Consider the following 26,091-nt stretch of genomic DNA (forward strand, 5'->3'; position numbering starts at 1 on the left):
CCACTGGAGATCTTTAGAAACCTTCCAAATACTCAAAGGCATGCATCATACACTCAAGCCTTTCCCTTTCAAGCTAACAATAACCTCAAGAAAAATTCAGAGTAAGATATACAGGGGATCATGACATTTATCCTATGATTGAAATCTCCTAATTGCATCGTTTCATATTAAAATACAGAGAATTTATCTAACTAAAATTTACTACACATAAACAATCCTCTTTTTCAAGCACTGAGAAAAGTAGCAATATCTTTTCTTACATCCAAAGAAAATACAATTTTAAAAGTAAAAGTAACTCGATGACTTAATCACTTAAAAGAGTATCTGTAAAAATATTATTATTCTTTTCTAGAATATATCACCAAACCACAAAAAGTCTATAATATTTACATTATAACATTATTTCACCATTTTCTTCAAATATCAAAACATAAAAATAGACATATAGACCAACGGAACAGAACTGAGAACCCAGAAATAAACCCTTGCATATACGGTCAACTAATATTTGACAATGGGACTAAGAATACTCATTGGGGAAAGGGTTAAATAAATGGTGTTGGGAAAAGTGGATAACACATGAAGAAGAATGAAACTGAGCCGTATCTTACAACATATACAAAAATTAACTCAAAATGGATAAAAGACTTTAACCTAAGACCTGAAACCATAAAACGCCCAGAAGAAAGCATAGGGAAAAAGCTCCTTAATGTTAGTCTTGGCAATGATTTTTTGGATGTAATACCAAAGGCATAAGCAACAAAAGCAAAAATTAATAAATGGGACTATATCAAACTGAAAAACTTGTGCACAGCAAAAGAAACTATAACAAAATGAAAAAATCTATGATAGGGAGAAAATATTTGCAAACCATATATTTAGTAAGGAATCAAAATACAAAATACATAAAGAACTCATACAATTCGGTGACAGAACAACAACAACAACAAAATCCGATTAAATAATGGGCAGAGGACCTGAATAGACATTTTTCCAAAGAAGACATACAGATGGCCAACAGGTACATGAAAAGATGCTCAAGATCACTAATCATCAGAGAAATGCAAACCAAAACCACAATGAGATATCACCTTATACCTGGCTATCATCGAAAAGGCAAGAGATAACAAGCATTGGTGAGGATGTAGAGAAAAGGGAACCCATGTGCACTGTTGGTGGGAATATAAATTGGTACACCAATTGCAGAAAACAGTATGGAGGTTCCACAAAAAATTAAAAATAGAACCACCATCAGCAATCCCACTTCTGGAATATATCTAAAGGAAATGAAAACAAGATATCAAGGAGATATCTGCACCCCCATGTTTGTTGCAGCATTATTCACAATAGCCAAGATAAGGAGACATCCTAAGTGTCCATTTATGAATGAATGGATAAAGAATGTGGGAGATTGAGATAGATAAAATGGACTATAATTCAGCCATGAGAAAGAAGGAAATCCTGCAATTTGCAACAACATGGATGGACTTTGAAGGCATTATGCTAAGTGAAATAAGTCAGACAGTCAGACAGAGATAGACAAATACTACAAGATATCACTTATATGTGAAATCTAAAACAACTAAACTCATAGAAACAGAGTATTAAGGTAGTTACCAGGGGATGGGGGATGGAGGAAATGAGGAGATATTGGTCAAAGGGTACAAATTTCCAGTTAGAAGATTTAAAATTTCTGGGGATCTAATGCACAGCATTGTGATTATAGTAATAATAATGTATTACATAATTGAAAGCTGTTAAGAAAGTAAATCTTAAGTGTTCTCACCACACAAAAGTAATGGTAATTATGTGACATGATGGAGATATTAGTTAATACTATGGTGGTAATCGTTTTGAAGTATTAAGTGTACAAATATTAAGGGTACAAATCAACACGTTGTACATCTTAAACAGTGTTGTATGTCAATTATATCTCAATGAGGCTGGAAAAAAGAGACTAGTGTATGTACAAGGTCTGCTCAAGATATCTCAGTAGATCACAAAATAAGCATTATGAAGTCTTGGAATGAGAAGACTGTGGGATAGTTTAGGGGAAAGTAAAACAGTGACAACACTAAAGTAGATTTAGCATACAGAGGATTCACAACAGTGTTCTTAATGGAATGAGCTATTTCCGTCCTGTTCTTTTAGTCAGTAGAGCACAGTTATAGTCAGGGTATTGCAGTCAGACAGACCTGAGTTTATATCCTGGCTTTACTTTGTAACCTTGACCAAATTACTTAATATCGCTATGCCTTAGTTTTCTCACTATATAACAGAGATAAATAAGGGTACCTACCTTGTTGGGTGGTTAGAAGGATTAAATGAAATAATGTGTTGCAATGTCTGACCCAATAAATGCTAATTCTTGTTACTTAAGGACTGTCTAGAGTTTCAGGCAAAATATCGAAGATTTGGGCTTCCCTAGTGGCACAGTGGTTAAGAATCCGCCTGCCAATGCAGGGGACACGGGTTTGAGCCCTGGTCCGGGAAGATCCCACGTGCTGTGGAGCAACTAAGCCCATGCACCACAACTACTGAGCCTGCCCTCTAGAGCCCGCATGCCACAACTACTGAAGACCCCGTGCCTAGAGCCCGTGCTCCGCAACAAGAGAATACACTGCAATGAGAAGCCAGGGCACCACAACGAAGAGTAGCCCCTGCTCACCGTAACTAGAGAGAGCTTGCGTGCAGCAATGAAGACCCAACGCAGCCAAAAAAAAAAAAAAAAAAAAAAAATCGAAGACTTGGTGAGTGTAAACATATATTAAAGACAATATACAACCCATTCAAGCCAATCTAGATTTTATTCAAATAGGAATATAAATTATAAATTTTATTAAGTATTTATAAATTATTATTATTATTTTGCTAATCTCAAACTGTATTTCCTTAATAAATAAAATTTGCTCATTGGGCAAAATACTAGTGGAAAATATGATTGCTTTGTTAAGAGTTAGTTTAGGAGTTCTCACACAGCATTAACAGCAGTTACTCAGTTTTCTTCCCTTCACCATGTCTAGCTTAGAAACCTTAAACACGGTAGCTGCTAAATGCCTTGCCTGTGGCAGGTACTCAATACAGCAGAACGGAACTGATTTTTAGGCAGCCCACTTGAACAGTGCTGTTTGAAATTTCTTTTACAAGTGACAAAGAATTTAATTTTACATTTTGAGACAAGACCCAATAGCACGGTGGTTAAGAATATGGGTCTTGAAGACATAGAGATCTACATGTGAATCCTGACTTTGTGCAAGTGACCCAAGGCAAGTTAATCTTTCTAAGCTTCTTTCTTTGTTTATCAAATTGGGATAATAAGGAAAGGGATGCACTTAGTACAGTGCTTGGCACATGGAAAGCATTCGTTTAACAAGTGATTTATACCAAAGTTCAGATAAAGCAGCTTGAGAAAGATCAGTGCACTTGGACTTGTGGGAAGTGCTTCAAATTTTGGTGTAAAAGCCAACGCACATAGTTTTCTCTCACAAAAGGGAAAACACCTCAATATCAGCCCTAAAGACTCCATAGCAACTTACACATATTTTTAACCATATGGATCTTTTCTTCTGGTATAAACTAAACTATATTTAGCACATATAAAACTTTCATGTTGAAAGTACTTTACAAGTAAGCATAAACTTTTTGAGAGGACATAAAAATTATAGAAAATAAGTACACTTATGAAAATGCATTTAAAATTTATGTAATAATTAAAATGAAAATTTACTTTGAGCAAAATTGTAATGTTCCTAAATTAACTGATTTTGTATTCTGCTGTAACCTAAACCTGGCTGATGCATCTCTGTTCTGTGATGTGACACAGCTTCCTGAAGAAAATAAAAATTCTAAGACAGAACATTAAATTATTTGAAAATTCATATATCGTATTCATATAATATATTCATATATCAGAGAAATTTGGTATTGTGGTATTTTATTAAGGAAGGTAGATAAAAATATAGTGAGCTATGGAAATTTTTATGAAATGATCATAAATTCAAAAATAGCAATTCACCAAATGATAATTTTCAAATAATTAAAAAATATAGTTTATGAACCTATTTAGAAACACACCTCAGCATTCTATGTAAAGCATGAGTAATCATAATTTTCAAAATAATCATATTTTTTACCTTAATTTTTCTTCACTGGTAGGAAATTAAAATGATGACAAGAATAACTTATTATATCATAATAGATTATTTTATCTTTTGAATAAAATTAGGACTCTTCAAATACTCTTTTATTATATATATTCTTATAGGAACAACATTAGAGGAACTTTAAAAATCAGCTGTAGTTAATGTTATGCTTCCATAACCAATTATAATATAGAATTTTATAATTAGTATTTCATAATAGGGCCATATTGGCATTGGCTGACCAAAATATTACAATTTTAAACTTCCAATTTTCATTAATAAAAATTTCAACAAGTGTTCAACACTTCTTTTTACTTAATAATGCTTCAGCTCTGGAAGATACAATAGGTTAAAAATTAGACTTTTCTGTTTATATATATATATATATATATATATATATATATATATATATATATATAAAGTTCCACCCAATAATTTATGTGATTAAAAAACTGAAAGTCTTGGGCTTCCCTGATGGCACAGTGGTTGAGAATCTGCCTGCTATGCAGAGGACACGGGTTCGAGCCCTGGTCTGGGAGGATCCCACATGCCGCGGAGCAACTAGGCCCGTGAGCCACAGCTACTGAGCCTGAGCGTCTGGAGCCTGTGCTCCGCAACAAGAGAGGCCGCAATAGTGAGAAGCCCGCGCACCACGATGAAGAGTGGCCCCTGGTTGCCACAACTAGAGAAAGCCCTCGCACAGAAACGAAGACGCAACACAGCAAAAATAAATTAATTAATTAATAAACTCCTACCCCCAACATCTTCAAAAAAAAAAAAACTGAAAGTCTTATTGGTAATATTTCTGACTTACATTTCCAATATCTTTAATAATTTAAATAACAGGAAAGAACACACTTCTATTACTATACTTAGAGAAAAAGAAATGCATAAGAGAAATGTGTAGTGGAGAATTTCACAACATTTATTTTCTGATTTATTTTCAAATTTGTAATTAAGTTTAACCAAATAGAAAAGTTAGAAAATTAAAGATATCAATACTGGAGAGGGTGTGGAGAAAAGAGAACCCTCTTGCACTGTTGGTGGGAATGTAGATTGACACAGCCACCATGGAGAACAGTATGGAGTTTCCTTAAAAAAACTAAAAATAGAATGACCATATGACTGAGCAATCCCACTACTGGGCATATACCCTGAGAAAACCATAATTCAAAAAGACACATGCACCCCAATGTTCATTGCAGCACTATTTACAATAGCCAGGTCATGGAAGCAACCTAAATGCCCATCGACAGACAAATGGATAAAGAAGATGTGGTACATATATACAATGGAATATTACTCAGCCATAAAAAGGAACAAAATTGGGTCATTTGTAGAGATGTGGATGGATCTAGAGACTGTCATACAGAGTGAAGTAAGTCAGAAAGAGAAAAACATTAACGCATATATGTGGAACCTAGAAAAATGGTATAGATGAACCGGTTTGCAGGGCAGAAACTGAGACACAGATGTAGAGAACAAACGTATGGACACCAAGGGGGGAAGTGGTGGGTGGTGGTGGTGGTGGTGGTGGGATGAATTGGTCTGGGATTGACATGTATACACTAATATGTATAAAACAGATAACTAATAAGAAACTGCTGCATAAAAATAAACAAATAAAATTCAAAAATTCAAAAAAAAAAGAAAGAAAATTAAAGATATCAAAGGTTTAAGTTAAGCCAAACAGAAATTTAAAAAATCACTAACCCAAAGCATGCACTGCTCCTCTATGCCTGCTGGAGCTCTTGCTTGTTTTAATCACACGGACAGCATTTTCTTTGAACTGCAGCTCACAAAAATTTTCAAGAAATTTTGCCATTTCTTCTGTAACTGTATCCAGGTAAGTTTCTTTAATGAATTTCACTGTTGAGGATGGAGCTAAAATTTCACGTAGTGTGTTAAAATCCTCTTTTATCATTGAGTATAACTTAAGCATTGTACCTTGGTATCCATCAGCCATTATGTCTAAATTTGCTTCTCTGCTGTAAGAAGGAAAACAGTTCTGCAGAAGTTTAGTCAACAGTTTATTCTGTATGTTTTGGTACTTGATTGTAACTTCTGATTCTGGATAAAGAAATAAGAGTTGTTGTATGCATTGTTTTTTCAACAGTATTTTTTGCTGTGAATTGTTTATTTCATTGTGGGTTTGTAATTTGCTCACTAAGAAGCGTCGAAGATGTAGTCTTATATCATCCCATATAGACTTTACATCCATAGAGGAATGATCTTCAACAGAATGAAGAGAAGTACTAGAGAGGAAATGGAAAGATGTTCCACTTAGAATGGATGGGAAGGAAACACTGCTGTGGCAGGAGAGGTCCCAAAGTAAATCCAATACCATTTCTTCTTGATTTTGTTCATTCTTCAACAAATTTTGCTAATAAAAGTAAATTATAATGTTAGAAATGTGATTAACTATAAGAGTAGCAAGAAAAAATGATTTCTACAATCATACAGAATTTCATAATAATTCATTTCAATTTAGAATCAATACTATGATGTTTTCAAAAAAAACTTATTTTTGCATTTGAAAGTTAATCTATTCAGACATTTCAGAATATTATCTTTATGGTCTGTTAAATTTTGTAAAGCCCAGGTGATGAACTAATTTTTCAATTAGATTTCTCAACACATAGTTTTTAGCCCTCGTTGTTATCCATTCCTGATATAACCTGAGCTGTATGGAAGCTTTAGCTTAAAAATTCTAAATAAAAATCTATAGTAAAATATCGACTGAAATGTACTCCTAAGACAAAATAAATTTAAGATCATGCTCCTAATTAATACCTAGTAGATAATTTTCATGCCTGAATGAGTATACTTATTATTATAAATTCCCAAATGAACATAGAGAACAGAGACCTTTAAACATAGTATGTGCCTAGGGGTTACTAATAGCTGCCATCCTGAGAAATAAAAGTTAATACATTTAAAGACTTTAACTTTCATTTAAATTCCTTTTTGAGAGTCATGTTAAGAAAGATTTTACTTTGGAAAGTAATCTGAGAATATTTCAGTTCTCTCCAAAGAAATAACTAACTCAAAATGGGAAAAATTACTCTCAGAATTGTTCCTCAAAACATAAGAAAAATTTTTGTATATTTTCTGTGTCAACTGACAGAAACAATAGTAGATGTAATTAGGAATAGAAAAAAGACAAAAATTTACTTTGTTTTTGGACTTTGAATTACATGCACAAATTCTCCTTACATGCTGACTCTCCTAATTATGTCTATTTCAGGTAGTACTGAAATTAGCTTATATCCTCTAAGTAGCAACAAGCTGATTATTTAAAAAAAAACCTAAAAATGGAAGCAAGGTTCAAGCAGTATAAAATCAAGTCAGCTTGGAAATTACCTATTGACAAAGGTATTATGTGTGACTCAGAAAAATGAACAACTCCTAGACAAATTCCAGGGCTCTCTCTCAGTCATTCTAAGCATTGTGATCTCTAATTTAATGTTCTGTCTGTAATAAATAATAATGCCTAATATTTATGTAGTAGTTTATTATATAAAAAGCACTTTTTGATACAGTCTCTGACTTCTTCATAATGAAAACTCTGTGACATAGATACTTAAAACCTCAATTTACAGATAAGGACACTAAAGTGCAGAGTGTTTAAGTTACTTGCCAAATGTCACACACAGTAAAGCACAGAACCAAGAATGGATGCCTGGTTTCATTCTCCTCACCCATGTTCTTTCTACTACACTCTAGAGAACCAAAAAGTGAACTGACTTTTCTGAAGCTCTCCTTCCTCTTTTCCTTTTTATTTAGTTCTTTTGATACTTCTGGAAAATAAATGTCCTTAGATAGAGTCCAGAACTCCAGCATTATGGTAAATTCTATAGAGCAAACTGGTCATATTAGTGCCTCAGACTTGGGTTTCTTTATATCAGTCAATAACTGTAAATATTTGATCAAGCAAACATTTAAAGAATGATAGATTTAAAACATGTGGACATGTATTAAGTATGATTGCTTAAATTTGGAAAATGACTTCATACAACTGCCATAATAAGAAGCTCTGTTTCTTATTTAGTTAGATAATTAATAAATAAAAATTTTCTATGGAAAAAAAATAGATGTATGAAAAAAATTCTGTCAAGATTGACACTTTCAGCATGTAAAAACTTGACAAGGTCATTTTAATCTGGATCTGTTTTAATAATGTGGTTCTTTTCTCAAAATAACATGATCAATTATGTTAAAACACCTAGGTCTGGAAGAGGCCTATCAGTCTAATGAATTTGAGCAAGACTAAGGCGGCCTTTGCCCTGCAGTGAATAGAGAATGACTTATGTGTGACAGACTAAAAGATAATTAAAAGCTTTTGCTTTTAATTAAATGAGAAAGCATTATTATATCAATATTAATGAAATTCATTACACACGGCTCTTAATAGAAATTAAAGGAATAACTATATCCATATTTATTCTTCAAGGCTCCACCTTCAAGAGATAATGGGTGAGAGGATTTTCTTAAAAGAATAAGCCTTCAGGGCACATAATCTTCCTTTCTCTTTCTTTTATTACTTTCTAAACATTTAAGAGACATCTGCAATAATAACAATAGTCAAAAATTATTTTCATCTGATTCTGTCATCCTAAGCCAACTACAACCTTAAGATATTTTCCACATCTGCCTTAGTCAATGTTTGATGCTTACACAAAAACAGTGCCTTTCTTCCCTAAATTAAATTAAAACCGTAGCTACAGAAATCCTGTTTTCTAACAATTGTGCTGTTTCTCTAGTTCTTGGAAGCTAGCTACCCTTGTAGATACAGGTGTAATAAAATAAGTATTGCTTATTGAAGGCTACAAAAACCTCTCTAACATAGAGAGTGGTCAGTATCCAAGAATGACCAATGTAATAATTCTCCATCAATTAACAGTGTTTATAACAGTGTTATAAATTGCTGCCTTGATTGAAAAGAATTGGATATGCCTGCAGCTTGGGGATGAAGGGAATAATGGACAAGGCTACTTAATAGATACAACTGATGATGATCTTATTGTGCTTAGTAATGAGCACAAGAAAATGAGTAGTTGTGAAGGGACACAAAATGTAATAGATACCAACTTTTCTGATAGATAATCGTGGTACATTTCAGTACATTTTGTGGTGTTGATATGGTATACATCACACCACAAATCCCTCAGGAATTATAATGTTTAATGTCCATTTCTGTAAAACCTCATTTTATTATAAAAATCATAGCAAAAAATAAAAACACATAGCTCACTGGATTCCACTGAGGATATAGAAACAAAACACAAATCCTAACCCCTAGATATGGCGGGCTAATATGGTCAATGGAATAAATATTTACATACAGAAATTGAATGAAATGTATTCCATGTTCACCCACCCCACTCCACTGTTAAAACAAAGATTCTATTTTTTTTTTTTTTTTTACCAGTGCTTTGAGAAATTTTATCATATCTCCATGGGGAATGGATGGTGACTTGGATGAATTATAATTATAATTATTTAGCCATTCAAAACAGTCAGTTGTTGTTCGTAGCTGCACATCTGGACACTGTTTGTTAACTTCAGACTGTATTTCTTTAATGCAGTGTTCTATGCTATAAAAAAGAAAAGAAAAAATTATTTTGGTAGGAAGTAGGTAATGGCTCTGTCTCATAATATCACAGATCCTGAAATGTTTATATGCAGTGCCCGGTGGCATACAATTTACAAAATTATAAAACATTCATATATGAAAATAGTAACAAAGAAACTATATTTTCATTCATAATTGAAAACTGAAAGCTCAAATTTTCTGGCCATTTCATTTCAAACGCAATAGAGGAAACATATCTAGCTACTCAAAGATGAATTAAAAATTCCTTTGTGTTAAATGAAAAATCAAGTATAGATGCAATGAAATAATGATCCTCTTGATAAGCAAGCAGTGGATGGAAGACAGAGGCAAAATATTCTTGATGACCGAAATCAGAAACATACACTATATACTAATATGTGAATGACTATATAAATTATGGAAAACCTCAATCAGTGCAATATTAAGAAATCACAAAAGTTACAAAGAACTTATAATTTTTAAAGTTGTAAAAGATACATGCTATATATACACTGTTACTACAGCTAAGTGCCTTTTCCTGCCATCAAACTCTACTCCAAAAAAAAAAAAACCCCCAAAACATGCTAAAGATTGCATGTTAAAAAAAAAGACTGGAAGGAAATGAAACAAAAGGTTAATAGCAATTATCCCTGGGTGATGAAATTTGGTGTTTTTTACTTTTCTTTATTTTCTAAATTTTTTGAAGGCATAAGATGAAACTCTTCATTTACAAATAAATAAACAGGATGCCCAACTACATCTTCCAATATATATATGTTTAAAAAATTCCGTTAAAAGTATCCTTAGCTCTGAAACTAAAAAGATGTACTATTTTATTTTAATTTTCATTTAAAAATCTGTGCATTCATTATCATAAATCTTTGTGGAGTAAACTGGTGACCTTAAGCATAATGTCATCTGTGGAGCCACATGGATATGACATATTACTACCACCTGATGGCAGCATATCTAAACTGCAAGAAAGCTTTATAAACAGGAAAATTATTTTGAAGCTGAATCCCTTCACCCCAAACTGACAAGTTATGCATTTGCCTCTTAATAGTATTAAGAGACATCTGTTACTAAAAAGGTTACTACTGTTTTGAAAATATCATTGCTATTAATTATTGATTCCATGTGATAGAAACACGGAGGCTTTGGAAACCAAGCTCTGATGATTAAAATTGATGTCATATGAAATTCTCTTCTTCGAAATTCGTATAAGGTATTGGTTCCATATAAAACATACACTAAAACTTTAAGGGAAATTTTTCAGGAGACTTCTGAGCATGAGCGAATTCAAACTAAATTACCTTGAAAAAAATACATTCTGAGAATCAAAGAGCCTTTTCATGAAAACAAAGAACTTGCAAGAAAAACAATACGTCCTTAGGCCACAGGCCACTCAGTTTCCTGATGAGACAGTCTTACTCAGGAATACCAGTTCTAAGTCTGACACAAGATTGGCATATATTTTCTTAATTTACGTAAGCACTTCTATGGACGGAGAAACACGATGCCCAAAGCACATACCTTGACTCTAGGGACTGGTTATCAAAGGTTTTTATTATAGCATCCTCCTGTGTCTCACTCAGTCAAACCTAATAGATTACAGCAATGTGAACTGGAAAGGCTCAGCCGTTAGTTTACCTAAATCTATTTCAATCAAGACTCAGCTTTTAGGCTAATCTCTAACATGTGAATCTGGGTAGAGGCCAATAACTACAACTTATAAATAGAGTAAAGCCTTCAGAGAGCTAGATATTTTAGTAATTTGTCCAAACACTGATAAAGGGATTGAGCAGTTGCATTTCAGAGGACCTCCCTCATTGATACAAACTAAGACAGTTGAGCTGGCTTTTAAATCATTTTGTCACAAGTTTTAAAATGACAGAATTCACCTGTACCTGATGCTGTTTTTATGTGGCTAAATGTCTTGTCATTCTGCCATTCACCACTGTCTGTACATCTTGCTTTAAAAGTCTGAAGTCTAGAGATTTATCTCCTGATTATTATTCAAAGTGAATACTTTCAAAATTTAAGATGCATATCAGTTTGGCAATTTATCTTCTTTAACTGAGGTCAAAATTAATTTAAAAATTAATTTTCAACATCGAAAAGGTAACATATTATTTTCATATATGTGTAGTAACATTGCTGATGGAGATGGTGATCTTGGGTGGGAGGAGGTCTATATATATCTTCAGACTTAAATGATGCAAGATCTTGATCTAGCTTTTCAGAAATAACATGATACTTCTCTTTACTCTGGTTTAAGTGTTTTCTGTTTTACTGTAAGTTGCTTCTAATTTTCTTTAGAAACAAGGTCAGTAGTAAAAATATAACCAAGGTAATTCGGCAAATAGAAATCCAGTTAGCACATTCATTAACCAAAAATGTCAAAAGTCTAATGTAGATGTAGAATCTCTGCCCTAAACAGTTTAAATTCCCAAATTTACACCATTAGTTGGCTTAGCAAGGACTTTCTAAAAGCATATTCTTAAGTTTATTTGTAATATTAAAACCACTGAAAATACCCTAAATTTCCAACAATAGGAGAATAGTTATATTCATTCAGTGAAATAGTTATGAAAATAAACTAGAAATACAGTTATCAACATAGATGAATCTAACAAACGTAATGTTGAGAGGGAAAAAGGTATAAATGAACACAAACCATTCAGTAGTTTGAAAACATGCCATACGATCCTACATGTTGTTCAGGATTATAAAAATATGTAGTAAAAGTGTAAAGAACCGTGCTGGAAAAAGGAGTACAATCTATAAAAATGCTGAATCACTGTGATGTACACCTGAAACTAATACAGTATTTTATTTTATTTTAATTTTTGAATTTTAATTTATTTTTTTATACTGCAGGTTCTTATTAGTCATCAATTTTATACACATCAGTATATACATGTCAATCCCAATAGCCCAATTCAGCACACCACCATCCCCACCCCTCCCGCGGCTTTCCTCCCCTGGTGTCCATACGTCTGTTCTCTACATCTGTGTCTCAACTTGCGCCCTGCTAACCAGTTCATCTGTACCATTCTTCTAGGTTCCACATACATGTGTTAATATATGATATTTGTTTTTCTCTTTCTGACTTACTTCACTCTGTGAAGTAAGAGTCTCTAGATCCATCCACGTCTCAACAAATGACTCAATTTTGTTCCTTTTTATGGCTGAGTAATATTCCATTGTTTATATGTACCACAACTTCTTTATCCATTCGTCTGTCGATGGACATTTAGGTTGCTTCCATGACCTGGCTATTGTAAATAGTGCTGCAATGAACATTGGGGTGCATGTGTCTTTTTGAATTATGGTTTTCTCTGGGTATATGCCCAGTAGTGGGATTGCTAGATCATATGGTAATTCTATTTTTAGTTTTTTAAGAGACCTCCATACTGATCTGCATAGTGGCTGTATCAATTTACATTCCCACCAACAGTACAAGAGGGTTCCCTTTTCTCCACATCCTCTACAGCATTTGTTATTTGTAGATTTTCTGATGATGCCCATTCTAACTGGTGTGAGGTGATACCTCATTGTAGTTTTGATTTGCATTTCTCTAATAATTAGTGATGTTGAGCAGCTTTTCATGTGCTTCTTGGCCATCTGTATGTCTTCTTAGGAGAAATGTCTATTTAGGTCTTCTGCCCATTTTTGGATTGGATTGTTTGTTTAATATTGAGCTGCATGAGCTCTTTATATATTTTGGAGATTAATCCTTTTTCCGTTGATTCATTTACAAATATTTTCTCCCATTCTCAGGGTTGTCTTTTCGTCTTATTTATGGTTTCCTTTTCTGTGCAAAAGCTTTGAAGTTTCATTAGGCCCCATTTGTTTATTTTTGTTTTTATTTCCATTACTCTAGGAGGTGGATCAGAAAAGATCTTGCTGTGATTTATGTCAAAGAGTGTTCTTCCTATGCTTTCCACTAAGAGTTTTATAGTGTCCGATCTTACATTTAGGTCTTTACTCCATCTTGAGTTTATTTTTGTATATGGTGTTAGGGAGTGTTCTGATTTCATTCTTTTACATGTAGCTGTCCAGTTTTCCCAGCACCACTTATTGAAGACACTGTCTTTTCTCCATTGTATATCTTTGTCTCCTTTGTCATAGATTAGTTGACCATAGGTGCGTGGTTTATCGCTGGGCTTTCTATCTTGTTCCATTGATCTATGTTTCTGTTTTTGTGCCAGTACCATATTGTCTTAATTACTGTAGCTTTGGAGTATAGTCTGAAGTCAGGGAGTCTGATTCCTCCAGCTCCTTTTTCCCTCAAGACTGCTTTGGCTATTCGGGGTCTTCTGTGTCTCCATACAAATTTTAAGATTTTTTGTTCTAGTTCCGTAAAAAATACCATTGGTAATTTGATAGGGATTGCATTGAAACTGTAGATTGCTTTGGGTAGCATAGTCATTTTCACAATATTGATTCTTCCAATCCAAGAACATGGTATACCTTTTCATCTGTTGGTATCATCTTTAATTTCTTTCATCAGTGTCTTATAGTTTTCTGCATACAGGTCTTTTGTCTCCCTAGGTAGGTTTATTCCTAGGTATTTTATTCTTTTTCTTGCAATGGTAAATGGAAGTGTTTCCTTAATTTCTCTTTCAGATTTTTCATCATTAGTATATAGGAATGAAAGAGATTTCTGTGTATTAATTTTGTATCCTGCAACTTTACCAAATTCATTGATTAGCTCTAGTCGTTTTCTGGTGGCATTTTTAGGATTCTCTATGTATAGTATCAGGTCATCTGCAAACAGTGACAGTTTTACTTCTGCTTTTCAAATTTGTATTCCTTTTATTTCTTTTTCTTCTCTGATAGCCGTGGCTAGGACTTCCAAAACTATGTTGAATAACAGTGGTGAGAGTGGACATCCTTGTCTTGTTCCTGATCTCAGAGGAAATGCTTTCAGTTTTTCACCATTGAGAAGGATGTTTGCTGTGGGTTTGTTGTATATGGCCTTTATTATGTTGAGGTAGCTTCCCTCTATGCCCACTTTCTGGAGAGTTTTTATCATAAATGGTGTTTAATTTTGTCAAAAGCTTTTTCTGCATCTATTAAGATGATCATATGGTTTTTATTCTTCAATTTGTTAATACGGTGTATCACATTGATTGATTTGCATGTACTGAAGAATCCTTCATCCCTGGGATAAATCCCACTTGATCATGGTGTATGATCCTTTTAATGTGCTGTTGGATTCTGTTTGCTAGTATTTTGTTGAGGATTTTTGCATCTATATTCATCAGTGATACTGGTCTGTAATTTTCTTTTTTTGTAGTACCTTTGTCTGGTTTTGGTATCAGGGTGATGGTGGCCTCATAGAATGAGTTTGGGAGTGTTACTTCCTCTGCAATTTTTTGGAAGAGTTTGAGAAGGATGGGTGTTACCTCTTCTCTAAATGTTTGATAGAATTCATGTGTGAAGCCATCTGGTCCTGGACTTTTGTTTGTTGGAAGATTTTTAATCACAGTTTCAATTTCATTACTTGTGATTGGTCTGTTCATATTTTCTATTTCTTCCTGGTTCAGTCTTGGAAAGTGATACCTTTCTAAGAATTTATCCATTTCTTCCAGGTTGTCCATTTTATTGGCATAGAATTGCTTGTAGTAGTCTCTTAGGATGCTTCGTATTTCTGCGGTGTCTGTTGTAACTTCTCCTTTTTCATCTCTAATTTTATTGATTTGAGTCCTCTCCCTCTTTTTTTTTTTTTTTTCCCCCTGTGGTATGCGGGCCTCTCACTGTTGTGGCCTCTCCCATTGCGGAGCATAGGCTCTGGACGCACAGGCTCAGCGGCCATGGCTCAGGGGCCTAGGTGCTCCACGGCATGTGGGATCTTCCCAGACCGGGGCACAAACCTGTGTCCCGTGCATCGGCAGGCAGACTCTCAACTGCTGAGCCACCAGGGAAGCCCCCCTCCCTCTTTTTCTTGATGAGTCTGGCTAATGGTTTATCAATTCTGTTTACCTTCTCAAAGAACCAGCTTTTAGTTTTATTGATCTTTGCTATTGTTTTCTTTGTTTCTACTTCATTTATTTCTGTTCTGATCTTTATGATTTCTTTCCTTCTGCTAACTTTTGGTATTGTTTGTTCTTCTTTCTCTATTTCCTTTAGGTGTAAGGTTAGATTGTTTATTTGAGATTTTTCTTGTTTCTTGACGTAGGCTTGTATAGCTATAAGATTCCCTCTTAGAACTGCTTTTGCTGCATCCCATAGGTTTTGGATCGTTGTGTTTTCATTGACATTTATCTCTAGGTATTTTTTGATTTCCTCTTCGATTTCTTCAGTGATCTCTTTGTTATTTAGTAATGTATTGTTTAGCCTCCATGTGTTTGTGTTTTTTACGTTCTTTTTCCTGTAATTCATCTCTAATCTCATAGCGTTGTGGTCAGAAAAGATACTTGATATGCTTTCAATTTTCTTAAATTTACTGAGGCTTGATTTGTGACCCAAGATGTGATCTATTCTGGAGAATGTTCCATGTGCACTTGAGAAGAAAGTGTAATCTGCTTTTTTTGGATGGAATGTCCTATAAATATCAATTAAATCTATCTGGTCTATTGTGTCATTTAAAGCTTGTGTTTCCTTATTTATTTTCATTTTGTATGATCTGTCCATTAGTGTAAAAAGTCCCCCACTATTATTGTGTTACTGTGGATTTCCTCTTTTATAGCTGTTAGCAGTTGCCTTATGTATTGAAGTGCTCCTATGTTGGGTCCATATATATTTGCAATTGTTCTATCTTCTTCTTGGATTGATCCCTTGATTATTATGCAGTGTCCTTCCATGTCTTTTCTAACAATCTTTATTTTAAAGTCTATTTTATCTGATATGAGTATTGCTACTCCAGCTTTATTTTGATTTCCATTTGCATGGAATATCTTTTTCCACCCCCTCACTTTCAGTCTGTATGTGTCCCTAGGTCTGAAGTAGGTCTCTTGTAGACAGCATATATATGGGTCTTGTTTTTGTATCCATTCAGCGAGTCTGTGTCTTTTGCTTGGAGCATTTAATCCATTCGCATTTAAGTTAATTATCGATATGTATGTTACTATTACCATTTTCTGAATTGTTTTGGGTTTGTTTTTGTAGGTCCTTTTCTTCTCTTGTGTTTCCCACTTAGAGAAGTTCCTTAGCATTTGTTGTATAGCTGGCTTGGTGGTACTGAATTCTCTTAGCTTTTGCTTGTCTGTAAAGCTTTTGATTTCTCCATCGAACCTGAATGAGATCCTTGCCGGGTAGAGTAATCTTGGTTGTAGTTTCTTCCCTTTCATCACTTTAAGTATGTCGTGCCACTCCCTTGTGGCTTGTAGAGTTTCTGCTGAGAAATCAGCTGTTAACCTTATGGGAGTTCCCTTGTATGTTATTTATCGTTTTTCCGTTGCTGCTTTCAATAATTTTTCTTTGTCTTTAATTTTTGCCAGTTTGATTACTATGTGTCTCAGCGTGTTTCTCCCTGGGTTTATCCTGTATGGGACTTGCTGTGCTTCCTGGACTTGGGTGGCTATTTCCTTTCCCATGTTAGGGAAGTTTTCAACTATAATCTCTTCAAATATTTTCTCTGGTCCTTTCTCTCTCTCTTCTCCTTCTGGAATCCCTATAACGCGAATGTTGTTGCATTTAATGTTGTCCCAGAGGTCTCTTAGGCTGTCTTCATTTCTTTTCATACTTTTTTCTTTATTCTGTTCTGCAGCAGTGAATTTCACCATTCTGTCCTCCAGGTCACTTATCCGTTCTTCTGCCTTGCCTTTGTTATTCTGCTATTGATTCCTTCTAGTGTATTTTTCATTTCAGTTATTGTATTGCTCATCCCTGTTTGTTTGTTAATTCTTCTAGGTCTTTGTTAAACATTTCTTGCATCTTCTCGATCTTTGCCTCCATTCTTTTTCCCAGGAACTGGATCATGTTCACTATCATTATTCTGAATTCTTTTTCTGGAAGGTTGCCTATCTCCACTTCATTTAGTTGTTTTTCTGGGGTTTTATCTTGTTCCTTCATCTGGTACATAGCCCTCTGCCTTTTCATCTTGTCTATCTTTTTGTGAATGTGGTTTTTGTTCCACAGGCTGCAGGATTGTAGTTCTTCTTGCTTCTGCTGTCTGCCCTCTGGTGGATGAGGCTATCTAAGAGGCTTGTGTAAGTTTCCTGATGGGAGGGACTGGTGGTGGGTAGAGCTGACTGTTGCTCTGGTGGGCAGAGCTCAGTAAAACTTTAAGCCGCTTGACTGTTAATGGATGCGGCTGGGTTCCCTCCCTGTTGGTTGTTTGGCCTGAGGCAACCTAGCACTGGAGCCTACCTGGGCTCTTCGGTGGGGCTAATGACAGACTCTGGGAGGTTCACACCAAGGAGTACTTCCCAGAACTTCTGCTGCCAGTGTCCTTGTCCCCACGGTGAGCCACAGCCACCCCCCACCTCTGCAGGAGACTCTCCAATGCTAGCAGGTAGGTCTGGTTAAGTCTCCCCTGGGGTCACTGCTCCTTCCCCTGGGTCCTGATGCACACACTACTTTGTGTGTGCCCTCCAAGAGTGGAGTCTCTGTTTCCCCCAGTCCTGTCCAAGTCCTGCAATCAAATCCCACTAGGCTCCAAAGTCTGATGCTCTAGGAATTCATCCTCCCGTTGCTGGACCCCCAGGTTGGGAAGCCTGATGTGGGGCTCAGAACCTTCACTCCAGTGGGTGGACTTCTGTGGTATAAGTGTTCTCCAGTCTGTTAGTCACCCACCCAGCAGTTATGGGATTTGATTTTACTGTGATTGTGCCCCTCCTACCGTCTCATTGTCATTTCTCCTTTGTCTTTGGATGTGGGGTATCTTTTTTGGAGAGTTCCAGTGTCTTCCTGTCAATGATTGTCCAGCAGCTGGTTGTGATTCTGGTGTTGTCACAAGAGGGAGCGAGAGCACGTCCTTCTACTCTGCCATCTTTGTTCCTCTACTCTAATACAGTATTTTAAATCAACTATACTTTAATAATAAATACGTACTTTCATACATACATTTGAAAGAAAAAAAAAGAAATGTGCTGGAATGAGCAACATCACCAAATGCAGGGTGGGGTGGAAGTGGGATGAGACTGGGGAGATGCACATAGTGAGTTTCAGCACTAGTGGTAATGTTTTATTCCTCATACTGGATGGTGGGCACATGAATGTTTATCATAGTACTCTTTATGCCTTTTCATATGTCTCAACACTTCTTAATAAATTTGAACCCCAACGTGCTTTAATTATAATGACTGAATTATCCAAGTTAATGGTGTGTGCAAGTGGATGCATTACCAAGAGGCTGTGTGTAAATCAATTTATAAACCATTTTTAAGATGCAACATGCAGTATGCTTTTTAAAAGGATATCTGTGGTAATTTTCTCATTGAACATTCAATCCTAGGTTCTTTGAGTGTGCAAATTACTTATTGAATGAAGGCATATTTGATAAACATTAACTGAATACTGAATATGTAGTAGGCACTGTGATATATACTAAGGGCCTAAACATGAATAAGACATGGTCCCATCCCTAAAGGAATTCTTTCTAGTGAGAGAGATAAGCCTGTAAATGGATAACTACATTACAGTAAGACTTGATAAGAGGTGTGTGTATGATGTGCTAAGTGAGTACAATAGAGTACAACAGGAGGGAGCCGTTCAATGTGCCTCTGGGAGGTGTAGAAAAGCCTTCTCCCTGTAGAAAAGGAGATTATATGCAAGGATATTGATGCTTTAAGAAAACTAATGAAATCATTGTGCTTAGAAGTCCCTGATCCCTGACCCCTGATAATTCACTGCTGATCATCTGATCTCACTGCCATGTCACTTTAAAATGATCAATATATTTATGTGGATGATAAAAAATATGAATTTATTATTTTGGTCACAACTAAATTTATGCATATATGTATGTGTGTATGTATAGATGCACTAGCTTACTCCAAAAGGACAGAGATGTCCTATAACTAAACAGACAGCACTAATCAACAACAGCACAAGAGATGATTAATACTGGGCTGGTGTAGTTGAGGACAGCAAGAGGAACTGAGAAAAAGAGAATAATTATGATATAAAATCTTGGCACTTAAGCTGACTGTAAAAACTCTTTCAAGATTGAAAACACATAGTCTTTATTATTCCATCACAGAAAAGTTCAAAGAGAAAAAAAATGTATGTTCTACCGGTAAAAATTATTAGAACTTCTTTGATGTAAATGTTGTAGAGAACATATAGGTTTGCTTTCATAGGTTAGACTTTTTATTCTTATTTTTTTAGATCAAGGTAGAGGTGTCAAAAATGGCAGAGATTAAAGACTATTTCTACAGTGTGGGAAATGTAAACATTAAAAAAATTTTTTCAAGATTTTACACTTTTGGTGCTCTTGTTTATACTTTTCACCAACATAAATTCAGTCTAAGGAAAAGGCTTTTTCAATTCTATCATATGTTTAAAAACACCAAGAAATAGTTGTGTGGTAAATAAGAGTTCTTTTGTTTTTAGATAAGTCTAGCTCATCTAAAGAGATTATTAAAATTCCTTGGAATTAACAGTAATTATTAGGGAAGAGGGCTGATGTATAAAAACTAGTATGTAATTAAAACGTAAGTCAGCCATGAAATAAAAACTTATTTTCCTGAGACAAAGATATTTCTCGATAATATTTTTTAAAAGGCTGAGAAAAGGGTTTATAAAACAACTACTTTAATGAAAGTGTAGTAAGAAATTAGATATTTTTGCTGAACTATTTTCGATTTCAGAGACGTTTTGGTTATTTCAAAAAGTTTTAACTACACTTTCAGGAAAAAAACATCGTTGTCCCCAAACCCTGTTAACAACACTCTCATTAAGTCTTTCTCAAATGAATCTTCCCCTTTCCATTCCTACTGTGAAAGACAGGGCTCAGGATCTTATCATCTCTCATGTGGACTACAGAAATAGCTTCCCAAGATTCCCATCTATTGTCAACCTTCCTTTTGTTCGGAGTTATTCTCTGAGGAAGACAGTATGAAAGGAAACCTTAGAGTTAGGACCCTCCATTATTTGTTGCTTTACATCACCAATCCTTACCACAAAAGTTTACAGAGGCTCTAGAATGGTCCAGATTGCTTCAGGAAAGTTCAGACCCTGTGTAGGGCTGTGCCAATCTAAAAAATCTGAAGCGCTCCCCAAAGTGTCAACCAATTGTGAAATACTCCCCAACTTCCAGTCAATGACGGGTAGTCCTGGCAGTACTGTAGTGAGCCTGGCATCATATCCAAAGGCACGGTTTTCATTCTTAAGTTTACATCTGACTTCGGATCCCTTTCCCTAGACTCTAGTGATGATGGGAGCTCCATGGAAGTGGCACAGGGCTGTGTTAACAACATAAAGAACATTTCCCGGAAATGTTCTATAGGGGTATTAGGACATGGAAGTTTAATACCCATGACAAGCAAGGGTAAGTTAACGTGCTTTCTTTTTTATCTATGGAGGCTTGCCTAGCTTCCGTATTCAGCACAGTTACTAAAGTCAGAATGTGGCTTATCCCAATGAAACCACACAAGTTGAAATCAGGAGAAATGCAGGGAATCTGCACCAGCATTTACTCTGTGATGATTTCCTTGATTCTCTTCCTGAGAAAGAGATAAAAAAAAAAAAAAAAGAGAGAGAGGGAGAACATACGTAATAATGAAAATCAAAAAAAATAATAATGAAAATCAGAAGAGATCTGGGAACACATCTGATTTACATCTTTATCTCCATTGTCCCGATAAATTCAATCACTAAGCCAGACAACAGAGTTGACTGCAAGTTACAAACTGAGGGTTTTAATAGTACACATGGTCACATTGTGAGGAGGCAGGACATACAGCATACAGTTTCATATACTGCCAATAGGAGAGAAGACAGCTGCAGCACTTCTGTGGAACAATTTTATAACAGCTAATTGTACAACTTCTAAGAAACCATCACATAAACTTTCCTAAGGAAGGAAGGACACACATATGCATGTGTGTGTGCAGTAATAGCAGAAAGATTGCAAATAACGTAAATACTCATCAAGAGGGAATTGGCTTGTTCTATGGAGAGATTTTAAAAATACATTAAGTTAAAAAAATCTAATTGCAGCATATACACAAATTCCCATTTGTGTAAAAAGGGGAATATATTCTTGGGTACACACATCTATATGTAGAGAACATTTCTGGATAGTTATACAGTAATTCACTAATATAGGGTACCTCTGAAGACCAAGACTAGGAGAGTCAGAAGAGTAAGAAAACTTTTCCTCATCTCTGCCCTTCCATACTCAACTTTTCCTTATATCTGCCTTTCTCTACCGTCTGAAATTTTTCCTGAGTATGTATTATGTTTATATTGTAAAATACTTAATGGAAAAGAAAACTATCACATTCTACTCATCTAACTTCACACTAGCGGAAGCTAAAGCAAACACAACAGATGTCTAACAAACACATTTATTGATCATCCTCTAGCCTACTTTCTGCCAGGGCTGTTTTAGGTAATGAGAATATAATGAAGAACAGCTGGTCTTTAAAGCAGAAATAAAGGAAATAAGAATACCATTTTGCAGGCCCCCAACTCAGCTCCATCCCAAGTTCCATAAAAAGGTATTCTTAGTCATGATTCTAGAATAAAGATTGTGATTAGCAAATGCTGTGGTGTTAGTGAGCCTTTTAAGACAAGGTGTTGACTCTGTTAAATCCTTGACAAGACTCTTTTCCAGGGAAAGCTGTCAGGGTTGGGTTAGATCTCGAGGCATCAATCATCTATAGGAAAGATGAGCCAGCCACAGCAGTCACATCTCCTTACCAGGGCTCAGTCCCCTTTTAGTGTTTCCTCCTCTGTTCTTGACCTCACAGCTGGGCTATCTTTACCTGGCACCTCTGGTTGGTATCTCAGGGGTGGGGGGCTTACTTCCCCCTGGACCATTAACTCTGACCCTCAATGGGGAGTAGTGGCCTGACTATTGCTGGCTCAATCTCCTCATGAGGTCTAGATTCTTAGTACAATATTATTCATACTTTTGTTATTAAAACAGTTTATAAATAGGAAGACACTTACTTCCCTTTCCTTATTTCCCATGAAAAGATAATGACAATAATATTCCTTAGGAATATCCCAAACAATAATTCTTTATTGTCTTATGCCTATTTGGCCAAAAGTAGATAAAGCTAACACACATAAAAATAAAAGTTATACTTTTAAAACCTGTCAAACACTTAAAATGTATGCATTACCTGAAAGAATCTCTTAACAATCATCTAGTGGACTACTGATCCCACATTTTATGCTACTTATCTCAGCGTCCTAAAGCGTCTAATGAAAGCATCGAGGGCACACAATACAGGACTGTGGAGAAAGAAGTTGGAGCACCATACATTATTTGAATGGAGCTAATGGTGACAGAAAATGATGAGGAGGAAGTGGTCCAATATGCCACCTTGAAACAGAGAGCATGGTTAAATTTATAGAAACCATGTATCCAATATTCTGTCACAATATAAAGTTAACGCCTTCCCTACCACCCGGACGCCACCTCTCCTGGATCAAGACAAACAATATGATCCATGGTAGCACTTCTTGTTCTTTCTTTAGATTAAAAAAAAAAAAAAAAAAAAGTAGAAATCCTGCACAGTGCCAGCAAAACTTACATCCTGGGGTACACACAAAGATTGTCTATAATTAAGAAACAGATAGGCAAAAGAAACTCTTAATGATGCAATTATAGCTATCCAACTGACCATTAAGAGGAGAAAAATCATTCATGCCATATTGTAAGCCCAAGAGAACTTCTAGACCTCAATACTGTGTTAAACTAATAATAAGTTCCATTCAGCTCAAAAAAGATTTCAGTGCTACATGTGGTTTTTAGTTACTGAAGTGAGTCTGTGGATACAACATTCATAGTATTCCTCTTTGGCAGGTTATTTATCCTCCTGCTACCAATGTTGATATGTGTTAAAATTAAATGATTCACCATCACTGATTTCCACTGTCAGACCTAAGAGTCTCCTAGCTCTGACTTGAATGGAAATGAGGATGTAAAAGTGAAAATGGTCTGAGAGAATGACAGCCTCTCTTGAAGGGCAGGTGAAAGTTCAGTGACCTCTGGGCACTCTAGTCCATTCTGGTGAATCACTGCTTTGGGAAGCAAAACACCCTGTGGCTCATAAAATCTGATGATATTAAGAAGAGGGAAGGAATTCACACTTAGAATTCAGGGTCACTGCTAGAAATACAACTTTAAAAATTCAAGGGTAAGGAAAAATACCATATTTAAAAATGAATTACTAATTTTTTTCTTCAAAAGTATTGGGAAAAGCCATATCATACAGATGTTCATTACTTATTCAATGTACACCATTGAGAGATAAATAGAACTGTTAGAATACAAAAATGCCAAGGGTAATTCAACTACTGCAATGTAAGTGTGGCATAACTGATTCGCCATGACATACAATTTTCTAAAAGCTATTCTGTTAGAAGGCAATAAATGAGTGCAGAAATGATTTACACTCTTCTGAAACATGGTTATTATTCAGTATTTTATTTTTAAAAATATATATACCCTATACTGTTATGTTTATTCTCTAGAGTATAATAAAAACATAATTGAATTTGATGAAAAATAGACTTGATTCTAAATGTAGCATACAGCACATACAGCTCTCCCTTATTTTATCCCCTGTGAAGATCAATGGTCACTTGAGGTGGTTTTGCTCTAGGTTTGTTTTAATATATGGGCAATAAAATATTTTTAATTTAAAAATTATATCCTTATATTCCATGTCATATTTTCTTTTTAATACTAACATCTGAATTTTGACCTAAATAACAATTTATGAATGCAAAGTACAGCATTTTAATCATTGTTTTACTTCTCAATATGATTTCTTATTGACCAGGTAGGACAGGAAATTAACTGTAGATGGTTTAGCAAATAAAAATGAAGCAGTCTATAACAAAAGCATCAGAGCTCAGTGACTTGTTTCTTTGTATGTTTGTTTTATCTTTTTTTTTTTTTTTTTTGGCCGTGCCCTGCGGCATGTGGGATCTTAGTTCCCCGACCAGGGATTGAACCCATCCCTCCTGCAGTGGAAGCACAGGGTCTTAACCACTGGACTGCCAGGGAAGTCCCTCAGTGACTTGTTTTGATGGCGCCTCCAGGCCATTATGAACAAAGAAGGTTACTTTTTAGAAAATATTTAAAATTTGTTTTAATATAACCACCTCTCTCTATATATGTATAACTGAATCACTTTGCTGCACATCTGAAACTAACACAACATTGTAAATCAACTATACTTCAATTAAAAAGAATTTTTTAGTATCAGTGAAAAAAATAACCATCTTTAGAATATAGATAAGTGACTTGTTAATCTATTCAAGCTAACACTCTTTTCATTTATAAGTTCCTTTGGGTTAGAAACTGTTTCATGAAATATATAAATATATAATATATATAAATTAAATAAATACATAATTACTCTGAAGATTAATATAGTGATTTTATATTTACATATACAATATAAATTATAATATACACTATAGTGTGGTTAAGTCTCATATATATGCTATTTTTTAAAAAGACACACACACACGTAGACATATAAATTAAGGGCAGATACAAAGCAAAAATAAGAGGCTTAATTCTCCCTGTTGAAAATAAGGGAAAAGGTTTCCCTCGTTTCCTATTTCTTAAAGTATTTACCTTAGAAACTTGCAAATGTAAGGACTTTCTCATCTCTTTAAAATGTATCCCTTGGAAGACTAGATAGACCTTTTGTCAGCTTTCTCAGCCAGGACTGTCTTTCTCAAGAATCTGGGAATCATCTTTTCAAAATACAAACACCAAAGGAGATAGCCCCCCTATACCCCTGTTCCTGTGAAGAGTAGGAGCCCAACTTCAGTGGGTGCCTTGATCCAATTTGCAACACTGCTTCTTGTCATAAAGATATAAGAAGTTTGCTTCTCCTCAGGATGAAGCCAACTAGCTAACACAGGTGTTCTTTAATCATGGTAAAGTTAGGATGAACCATGTGTGAAAAATGGGCTTCCAAATCCTCTATTTGAAGGCTAGTTATGAGACAGGAAGGAAGGGGGCAGGGCACAACCACTAAAAGAATGATACAACCATTAAGAAAAACAGGATACCACAAAAACCAGTTAGAACCTACTAGGCCTAAGATGGCAGAAGATTCGACTTCTGGTAGACCTTGAGCCTCATTATACACTCACTGTAATACATTAGCATACACTAAATGATACACCCACAGGCGCCCTAAGGGTTCTGAGGCCAACCATAAAAGGCCAAAAAGTGGGCGGTAGCCCAATTCCTGGAAA

At 35.2% G+C, this 26,091-nt stretch overlaps 1 protein-coding gene across 3 annotated transcripts in view; it reads right to left on the reverse strand.

Annotated features, from left to right (window-relative positions):
• Nucleotides 1–26,091, reverse strand: part of KIAA0825 (KIAA0825 ortholog) — a 403,281-nt gene that overhangs the window by 319,973 nt on the left and 57,217 nt on the right. For all 3 annotated transcript variants that reach the window (XM_067731233.1, XM_067731231.1, XM_067731232.1), the window contains 2 exons: nt 9,571–9,739; nt 5,856–6,525 (listed from right to left, as the gene is read on the reverse strand). In XM_067731233.1, the coding sequence (XP_067587334.1) occupies nt 5,856–6,525; nt 9,571–9,739 (839 nt within the window). The remainder of the gene's footprint in view (nt 1–5,855; nt 6,526–9,570; nt 9,740–26,091) is intronic.

Source organism: Pseudorca crassidens, chromosome 3 (assembly GCF_039906515.1).
Source record: "Pseudorca crassidens isolate mPseCra1 chromosome 3, mPseCra1.hap1, whole genome shotgun sequence".
In the NCBI taxonomy this organism is placed as follows: Eukaryota; Metazoa; Chordata; class Mammalia; order Artiodactyla; family Delphinidae; genus Pseudorca; species Pseudorca crassidens.